Raw genomic sequence first — 10779 nt, 5'->3', positions numbered from 1 at the left:
TTAGTTTGGCTGAGAAGAGAATCTAGAATTTGAAAAAGTATAATCATAATTTGGCAAATCAGATGATTATCATTCTGACTTCTATCAATGAGAATATCTTGTCCCTTGCTCGAATGTTGAAAACCAGGGGTCTTCTGGATGAAAATGAGGAAAAGGACAAAGAAAGAGCCAAGATGGAAGAGGATGTGACGACTGACATTGCGTTCAATAGCTTGGAGCGGGATAGTTAGAAGAAGCAGGAACAGATGGCCGAGGAGATTAACAAAGCCTATGAAGCAACAAAAATGATGCAGGAGTTGGAGAGACTATTAGATTGTTGTAGTTTTTTGTCTAGTTAGTTTGTTAGTTTGTTATATTGGCCTTCGTTTTCTAGCTGAGCTTTATCTGCTTAATATCAACCTTTGGTTTTTTGTTCGTTTGTCGAACTGGCCCTTTGGTTGGCCTTCTTTTACTAGCTAGGCTTTAACTGCTTATTATTAGCCTTATGATATGTTTTAACTCTTGGGTTTCAAGATCCCTGTTAAACCTGTTTTTCTTATCAAAAACTAATTTTAAAAAAAAAAAAGAGTTAAAAATGGAGTGAGATAAAAATTGGTTGGATGAGAAGGATTTACAATTTTCCAGCGAAACTGACAACTTTTCTAGCCAACTGACAACTTTTCCAATCAAAGTGACAACTTTTCCATCAAATTTCAATTTCTCCTACAAATAGCCTATCAGCTAAATAAAAAATCGACAAACTTTAATGCCGAAAATGTAAATATTTAACTTGCATTACAACTAAAAATAATGTTATTGAAATATTTTTATATCTTATTGATATCTTTAATAGAAATGTATATAAACTATAACATTGTAAAAGAGATATAAAAAATGTAAAACACAAATTATTCCACCAATTTTTAAAAAAAATTTTAAAAAATTTAGTTTGATTTCTTTAATTTATTTATTTTCATATTTCAATGAGAATTTTAAATGTGTTAAATATTTTAAATTTTTTAAAACTAAATTAATTGATGGAAGATATATTTTACAAAAATCTTATGACAATAGTAAATTATTCAATAAACTAAGGCAAGAGTCTACACCACAATGATAAATTGTGAGCCTCTTATGATGAGGTCTTAGGTTCGAATCTACTCACGTTTAATAAATAATAATAATTAATCACAACTTGACGTGTTCTATTCTTACATTGCCACATCAACAATCGAGAATTTGATTTTTAACGGCTATATTTTATTTTATTTTTAATGGCTTTTTTTTGTAGTTTTTTACTTTTATTGTTTTAAAATAAGAATATTAGTGCCTCCTTTGTTTTAACGTATGATATGATATGATAGATTTTAATGACGTCCACGAGACTAAAGTAGTCTATGGGACCCATGCGATCACCCTCCCGAGTCAGGAGTGGAACTAGTCAGTTGTAAAGTTTTGGATAACTTGTCTCTCCTTCTCTGAAGTTTGGTAATCAAATCCGCTGCTCTCTTCACTTGATCTTCCTCGAATAAATAGTTGAAGTCCTTGTTCTGCAATATTTTTGTATAACCAGATCTGATGTCATTGTAAGCCAGGCAGTCCTTGACAAAGTGCTCCTCTGTCTCAACTATTCCCATATTACAAAATAAACATGTTCTATCTGCCCACTCTTCCTTTGGAACTTGCCACCGACCAGTTTCACATCGCAACTGATGTGAACTAGTTCTAAGTTGTGCCATCAACATTTTTGCTTTCCAGTTAATAGGTGTTCTTATATAGGCCTTTTCATCATGACTATAAGTGGGATTAAATTCTTTAATGTAATAGGATTTTTTCCGCCCTATGCGTCTTGTCCACAGAATATTGTGAAATTTTTCATTGACAAAGTTTTTTATTTTTGTAATGTTATTCGGGCAAGTTTGGATGTTGATATCCCATTTTCGCATCCATTTGTCATTTTGCTTCATCCATGTGCTTTTCCGCCTCACAAGTTTTTCCTCTATGATCAACTTGAGCCAACAATGTGTTTCCAGACCTTGGGTTTTCTTTAAGTAGCTTATCATCCGGACCAAAGCAACGACTTCTAATGGATAGGAACCCACCTCCGCCAAAAGGATCTCATACGGAACTGTGGTCTTGACTTTAAGATTGCATGTGATGAAATGTTTTTGAATTCTTTCTACTTGCTGCCATTTTTGTTCGGACATACTACCTCCCCACACTTCACATCCGTATAAAATAACCGGAGTGACTAGCAAACCAAAAAGAATTTTTATGGCCGTCCAATCCCATAATTCTGCGTTCCTGCACTTGTTTTGTAAAGAGTATAACGCCTTCCAGCCCCCTTGGATCCTTTTTGATCTGCAAGTATCCCAATTGAGTTTGTTATGAAAATCGATGCCCAAGTATTTGTACTCTTCCACAATCTCAAGTGGGCTATTTTCCAATAGAAACTCGTCTTGTATGCCCCTATTCTTTTTCAGTGAGAATATCATAATTTTGGTTTTACTAGTGTTAACTTGCATTCCTACTTCATGACAAAAATTTTCTAGTGTTGTCAAGTGCTCTTTCAAACCTTTAGCTGTTCTAGCAAGAATTATGAGATCATCTGCATATAAGAGCAATCTTATCACAAAGTGGGCTAGCTGCACCCCGTCACCATTGGTCTTGTTTATCCACTCTTCTAACTTGTCAATATAGAGCCCGAATAATGTTGGAGATAGAGGACACCCTTGCTTAACCCCGATGTTGCTGTCAAAATTTTCTGATAGCCCTTCTGTCGTTCTGATTTTAGCTTTGACCTGCTCATATAATCTGTAAATTGCTGACCTAAGTTCTTTAGAAATTTCCAACTCTTCCATTCTATCCCATTATTTATTACGTGGCACTGTGTCGAATGCTTTTTTAAAGTCCACGAAACAACAAAAAGCCTCATTCCCCGGAGTGTCCCAAACTTTCTCAATCAAGTATCTAAGAGTGATGCCATGATCTATAGTATAGTGCTTTGGTCTAAAGCCTGCTTGCCCTATTGCACGTTTGCCTTCTGTTTCAGCCCAGTTGCTGATTTTTTGTTCTACCAGGCTGCCAAATAACTTGCCAAAAAGTGGATTGATCATGATGGTTCAATAATTAGAAGGATTATTTATATCTCCCCTTTTGTGGAGTGGGATCACCACACTTGTTGTCCATTTTACAGGGAAACCTTCTTTATTGACACTGTTGAAAATTTTAGTGATGTGTGGTGTGAGGATTTCAACACCCCATTTTAAGTATTCAGCTTGAAGCCCATCTATATCTTGTGCTTTACCAACAGCTAACCTCCTTATGCCTTGGATAATATCCTTTTCGCTGAATAACTCCCCTGTAGTCTTTGTTTCCATGGTTCTACGTTCTCCTAGATCACACTCGTAGAGAGTCTTGGCATATTCCAGCCATTTGGTTCCTGTTATGTTGTTCTCTATCTGAGTTTTTCTCTATTGAAGTTCTTTCCAAAACTTTTTGGGGTTGTTTTTACCAAGATTAATCAACTCGATTCTTCTCTTATTTACATACTCTCCTTTCTTCTTTTTAATCAACTGATCAAACTCCTTTCTACTTTCTTTATTTATGTTCTTTTTCCAATTTCTTTTTGCTGTTTTGCATTCTTCATCAAATCACGGATTAGCCAGAAAAGTGTTCTTGGCTTCTCTTGTGGCCCTAGATCTTTTACACTCCTCCAGTGCTTTAATGATAGTAAGAACAAGATCATACTTGTCCATGAAATGTTGTTTATCAGACTCGGGATGGTTTCCCAGAACTCTAGATAGCCGCATCATTAAAACTTTGCCGATTGGAATCCTCTTCCTCTTTTGTAAAGGTTTTGGGACAATATGTTGATCTTTAAAGTGAGTGGCCACCCTTATCAAAATGGGGTTATGATCAGATTTTAGCTCCATGGGGCAGTCCTCTATCTCAAAGTTAATTATCTTTGTGACATATTCTTGCGAGCATATTACATAGTCAACAACACTTTGTCCATTGTATCTTTTGCATGTGATTCCACCTGATTTAGGCCACTTTTCCAAACCATTACATATGACCATGTTATATAGGCAGCATAAACTTAGTAATTCAACACCAAAATGATCAATCTTTCCCATGCTATCCTGTGAAGATCTTTCCCATTTTTGTGTCCCTTCTTCTTCAAGCCAAACTGGGTTTTTGCTTTCACTGTAGTTCTCCTTAAGATTGAGAGTTTGGTTGTTTGCTATTCTAGCATTGAAATCCCCTATTATCATTATTTCCCCTAGAGAGCTAAAGACTGCTATGTCTTTTTTGAGTGCAGCGAATGAGTCTTCTCAATCCAATCTATGCTTTTTATACATTTTCGAGCCTTTTGGGGCGAAGTAATAGACAGCCACCCTCGTAGTAATCTGATTCTTTGTTATTTTAATCCAAATATACTGCTTGTTTACATCTTCTTTCTCTAAGTTTACAAATCTGCTCCAAGTTTCTTTTATTAGAACGGTGATGCCTCCATGCCCCTTATCATTATCTATCTTCTCATTCCACAGTGATACCTTCTTATACCCTTCAAAATATGGAACCCTACATCCATCATGCTCATGTGTCTCGGTAAGCATAATGATGTCATTATCTTTAGCTATCGGCCCTAACCCAGGTCCTCTTCTCCAAGGATAACCTCTACAGTTCCAACTAACTATAGTTAAATGTTCCTGGGTGGGCCCGAGTTCCTATTTATTGTGTGTGATTTTGTCGCTAATTTGGGCTTTGCCATTTTATAGCCATGCCCACTTGCTGTTTTCTCTTGCTATTTTCACTTTTTCCCATTCCTTCCTCCTTTCTTCTTGCTGAGTTACGGTGAGGTCATCATCAAGATATATGTATGTGCCTCTAAGAAACTTCCTCTTGCTGAAAATGTTGTTTTTATCTCTTGTATTCCTCATTGTCACTCTAACATGTCTGTCTTTGCCTTCTCTAATCCATTTTTCGATTCTTTGTGCTTGTATGGTTGTTTCATGCCAGTCTAATTGGTCTTTAAAGAAGTCTTTAACTAAATCCGTTGTTTTCTCCTGTTCTCCATAGTCTTGTAGTCCTTTGATGATAATTTTTGCTGCTTTCTCATTTCTTCCTTTTTCCTCTCTAATTTGTCTCCGAACTTGCTTTTCTATGTTGTCAATAGGAGTATTTGCTGGTCCTTTTACTATGTTAGCCCATGATCTAACTTCTTCAATTTGTTCTCTAAGTTGATTCTTTTTTATTTCCATATTGGCCATGGCATCTTGTATATTTTTCATTTGTGGAGTTTTATCTCTTTCCGTAGCCTCTTCTTCTCCCGTAGTACTTGCTTCTGTCCTCTTTTCTCCTACTTCTTTCTTTAACAATATTAATTCATACTCTCCTTTTTCCATATTAAATTGTAATTTTTGAATTTGTTCTCTAAGTGACTTGACCTCTGCTGTCAATTTTCAGTTATCCTCAGTAACTCTTTTCATTGTGATACTTTCTATCTGGCTCCTCTCTTCAAGTGCCCACACCCTCTCCTTCATAGCTACCAAATCGTTTACAAAGATGTCTGGATACCACGTCATAGGTGTCTTTGTGGGGCTGTAATTATTTGGCAGCCCATCTTCCACTGTGTCTATCACTTGAGAATTATTTGTCTTCTCTTTACTGTTAATATCTCTGATATTATCAAACCGCTTAATTGTTTCAGAGATTTCAATCAGCCTCAGATTTATTTCTGCCTCCCTTGAGCTGTCTGAGGTATGTGGAATCGGTTTCGGAAGTAAAGCTGCTAACTTCCCTCTTTTTGCATTTTTAAACTTTCGTATCTTTTTCCGCCTAATTATTCTTTTATATTGCTTGGCATTCACATAGGTGTAGTTTCCTCCTGTGGGTGGTCCACTGGCTTGTGAGAAGCTCAAAGTGTTTGTGGGTAAATTACCATTTGTCCCTCCAAGATTGAATGAACTCGCGTGTCTGGCTGAGGGTCCTAGAAGAATGAGGAAGCTCCCTTGATTCCACTTGATGATGCTGCTGTGCATTAAACTGTCCCCATATGTCAGGACCAAGCCATTGTTACCAGAGATGTCATTGTGTTTCGTAGCTTCTCCCAGATTAGTTTGTTGTTCTGTTGTTACAGGTGCCCTGACTATCAGATTCTTTGCCACCCTGTTACTGACAGATCTTGTGTTTTGCAAGGTGGACCCACCAAGTTCTAGCTGTGTCTCTATTATCTTTGGTTGATCAATTAATGATACTTGTACAAGTATCTTCTCTATAGGTGTTTCTATGATTTCCTCATTTGTTCCTTCCATGAGGGCACACTGGTGCCTTGATATAGATTTTTTATGTTGTTTTACCGTTGTAAGTTTACCAAAGCCAGGAGCAATAATAAAGGAAGCCCAAACAAGTGTACACTGAAATGTAAGAGGTAAGAATAAGGGAAAAGGTGTACCTGGGAGCTACCTCTGAAAGCCCGCAAATATGGACCCACTAGTAATAACAAAGCCTTTAGCACTGGATGAATGGGCCCACTGGTTGCCAAAACTGCCGACCAAACGAAATCTGCCCTACCTTGAAAGAAGAAACCTTTGATACCTGCGCTACCTATGTAATGTGATCCTGCCTACGTAATGTGCCTGTTTTATCCGCTCCTTTTATCCCCTACTGCCTACTGCCTACTCCTTTATTTGAAAGTGCAGAAGAAGAGGGGCCTACACTCTACGCATGTCAAACGCTTTTGTCTCCCACTCGCACAACCTTACACCACGCTATCTTCCTATTTCACGCTATCTCCATCTGTAAAATTGCTGCTCGCTACGCCCATCCTGATAGCATCCATAAGAAGGTTCTGCAAGTCAATGCGAAAGATGCTTTAGAATACGAAGATACATCCACATGAAACTCTGCATTCGGACAATTTTCCTCCTCTAATTCCACTCCCCCCAACATCCACATGAAACTCCGAATTCAAAACTGTATTGGATTTTCGATGTCTTCTGTTCTGAGATGCCGAGATTCCTCAATGGACCGAATGTGGCATAGGCTATGTAAGAGTTACAATTATGCATGCAATTTTGATTGCTTATAACTCGTTGTTTACTTTGTAGTATGTTCTTAGGTCATTGTACAAGTGTGCGAGGGTTATTTATTCTTCTATGCTTTGGTTTTGCAGAGCCTTATTGGGGTTTTAAAGCATTAGAGGAGTCTGTAATGATGCAGAGTAAATTGGAGGGTTTCTGAGGTCTATTAAAAGATGACTCTGTATTTGAATATTTCAATCGTTTGTGTTTCACAGTCTCCATTCTATTTCTGACAGCTACAGAGGTCCGCAATTATTGGGAGTTTTAATTGAGAGAACGTGGCAGAGGCTATGTTTTGCATTGAGTATATGATGAGGATAGTCCATATGTCACGGCCAATCGTTTGCAGGTATGCATGCCCTTCAAGTTTATATTTTCTTGGGTTTCATTTCTTCTTTGATTTTGCAGTATTTTGGTCATTTGTATTAAAAGCCTATAAGAGAGGTGTTATTTTTTACTTTGATTTTCCAGTGTTTCGATGGGATCTTCAAGTGCTAAGGAGCCCACTTTTTATTTTACTTTTCTAGCCTAAAAAATTAGGGTAATTCTATTTCATCGTGTTTATGAATACTGTGGCAGAAATCGTTTTGGTTATGCGTTTCCAGCCTAGAAGTTTTTCTCTGTTAGGATTTCTTTGTGTTCAACTACTAGCTATTTTTCCTTTGACATGGTAATGTGAATATACCCGTTCTTACTTGATCCTATGATGAGAATCAATTGCAAAAGAAGAAATTTTACTGTTAGGATTCCTATGTGTTCAACTACAGCTATTTTTCCTTTGACATGATAATGTGATTATATCCGGTCTGACTTGATCCTATGATGAGAATCAATTGCAAGACAAGAAATTTTACTGGTCCAAAACAAATTTCTGGTTGAAGAATTTCATGTTTTTTTATTTCAATTTTTAGTACAGCAAGTGAATAGAAGCAATGAAACAATTGTGCATCCCAAATATTACACCCACTCTTTGAGCCCTGATTCTCGTAGTCATTTTTGGTTATCACAGTGACCTATTTTATAGAATTCTCAGATCTTGAGTGTATGGATCAAATTTTGAGAACAAATTAATAACTTGTGGGGTTTTGAGCTATTGACGAATTCCAAAATCAATGAAGGCAATAGTATCTTTCCTCTTCTCTTAATCAAGATAAAAATTCCACAGTCAACGGGCATTTATTTCTTAGAGTGAGTTTCTATTGTACATATAAGCCATCAAATTACTTAGCACACCTTATTTTCTTTCATTTGTATTCAATGTCCACATTCAATCTGTTTGTTTCGACATCACCATCTTGACTCTGCCATTACAAAAAAGTCTTTCATTAAGCCTCTTAAGTTTGCCCTTCAAATTTTACTGTCATATCCTCAAATTTTTGCACAATTTTTTAACAATAATTCATCATTTAGTGATTTAGAATCAGTCAAACAAATTTTAGTACTTCCATCTTATGTTTTAGAATTAGCAACACCAAACACCCAAAATGTAAAATCGAGTGACTAGAATGGTTATTGCACTCAATAGAAAGTAGGTAGTTAATTTGCTTCAACTTTGCTTCCTAAATAACTGTACCCAGATGAGTTGTCTGGGCTACTTCTACCTGAACTAAGAAATCTTAACATTGTGGAAGCAGCATCTAAAGATTGTGCAGTCCACGTAATTAAGCAAGTTCAGTACTTCCCAACTAATTTTCAGCAGTCCACCTCTTTTCTGTTATCAGAAACATAAAACAAATAAAAAGTCAGACTAGCATCATTAGAAAATTGAAGAAAAATTAAAAACAGAGGCACATCATTAGAAACATTTTAAACAAAGTGCCACAGCATAACATATTTCAGCTAGGATATGCATTTTTGAGGAAAAATTTCTTCTACTTACAGTGTATTGCTCATAAGAAAGGAACATACAACACACAATCATCATCTCTAGCTTAGCCTCATGAAATCTAACCTCGCATTCAAGAAATGAAGAGACATGACCTTTACTTTCCTTATCCTTTGAATTCAAATGAAGTGTTTGAAATCCTCTTACAGTCACAGGAAACTTGAATCCATGTCGGCTCGCTTCATATCCCATATTAGAACTTATTTAAGTTATTTTCGGAGTCCATTCAGATCATAAATATGATAGGAGTTTGGTACAATATCTTACTGAAGAGCCCTAAGTACTTTTTTTTTTTTTGTTGTTTTTTGGGGTATATGCGAAAAAAAAATGTGTACAAAATCTTGAACATTTTTATGAACAAATATACATAACCATAAGTAACACAGAACTCCTCTTTTAGCTTGTAAAATATGATATGAAACATAATAAAGATTATTTACATTCATAATTAAGAGCCTCTGAGTGTCCAGCAGCCAATAATATCAAGATAATTTATACATCAGAAAATTATTTCAAGATCTAAATACAAAACGAGTCTAGCCAACAGAGTACTTCTTTGTACCTGAGCAACAATCTAAGCATTGTAAGAAAATATAGCCAGCTAGCAATTAATTAGTGATACATAAAGTTCTGCAATCACTCTCCATTTTTAAGTGTTTATAACATTTCTAACCAGTTCCTGAGGATATCGTTCCTTTATATGCCAAACTAGCAAAGATGTATGCTACACTTCATTTCACCTTTCATTAATGCATCTTTGATAAAAATAACTATCACTTTTACTTGATCTTCTACATTCCATTGTAGGATATAACTAAAGATTGATCAGCTTGCCAAGAAACTAAAGATTGTGCTAAAATGAAAGCCAGGGAACCCATTTCTCTCATCTTAATACTTTTCATCATTTAAATAAACCTAAAGATTGATCCCTTCTGTCCCATAATGAGGAACCCATTTCTCTCACCTTATGATTTCAACACATTTCTCTTCCCTCCCGATCTCTTTCTGGCATAATTTTTGGGATGCATTTTTTTTTTGGGTCTGAATGTGTGTTCAGATCTGATTTGCTGAAATGAATGGTAATGCATAAACTTTGTTTTATTTCACATGTTTCGAATTTCTATTGGTTGGGCGTATGTTTCACATATGTTGGGTTTGTAATGTGCATTGCAGCTGGTGGACAGAGAGGGAATGACAAAGCAATAGCTCTGTTCTGGGCAGGAGACTAGGCAGATAGTGTAAGGAATCGCAAAAGGAGAATGGAGTGTAGCAAGCACAGGTAAATGATGCTCAATTGCCACTCTAAAATTTATCATCGCTTCTTAGAAAAAAAATATTTTGGTATGATAGTGAAACTTGTGCATATTTAATGTATGCATAGTTGTTAAGGGTTGTAACAGAAATAGAAACCGTTCTTGATTAGTCAATGCCAATTCTTTACACATTAATCCTCAACCAATGATTTGTTGGTCTTGTTTTAGCTTCAGTATTTGTATACAACAATTTAATAGATAATTACTACATACACTTAGCTCTGATATGCATTTTCATGTCAGACCTTAATAAAGTATAGTGCATAATTATTTATTTATAATAAACACAGTAAAATTGAAAACCCTATCAATAGAGAGTAAAGTAATATTTAATTTGTCAATTTAGTTCAAAACCAAAAAATCTCTCTATGTAATGATGAGAAGAAAATTTCTGTGCAGCTCCCTCAATTCCTGACAGTGGAGCCCAGTTGCTTCTTTTCCATCTGAATAAATAATCGGAACAAAACAATTCAATCATAAATAATTAGATGATATATTATAGAACAGGAGCTCA

The 10779-nt window shown here is 35.9% G+C and overlaps 1 protein-coding gene across 7 annotated transcripts in view; it reads left to right on the top strand.

Annotated features, from left to right (window-relative positions):
* Positions 1-6677: 6677 nt before the first annotated feature.
* LOC149579863 (uncharacterized) overlaps positions 6678-10779 on the top strand; it is a 289230-nt gene continuing 285128 nt past the window's right edge. For 3 of the 7 annotated variants that reach the window (XM_089787367.1, XM_089787361.1, XM_089787346.1), the window contains exons 1-3: positions 6690-7034; positions 7160-7416; positions 10126-10231. In XM_089787367.1, the coding sequence (XP_089643493.1) occupies positions 10212-10231 (20 nt within the window). In that variant the 5' untranslated portion in view covers positions 6690-7034; positions 7160-7416; positions 10126-10211. Of the gene's footprint in view, positions 7035-7159; positions 7417-10125; positions 10232-10779 lie in introns of all 7 variants that reach the window. The other 4 variants (XM_089787385.1, XM_089787377.1, XM_089787355.1 and 1 more) reach the window with 3 other exon arrangements.

This window comes from Cupressus sempervirens, chromosome 1 (genome assembly GCF_028749045.1).
Source record: "Cupressus sempervirens isolate cs-2001-9-10 chromosome 1, ASM2874904v1, whole genome shotgun sequence".
NCBI lineage: Eukaryota > Viridiplantae > Streptophyta > Pinopsida > Cupressales > Cupressaceae > Cupressus > Cupressus sempervirens.
This window is presented reverse-complemented; position numbering and strand designations above follow the sequence as displayed.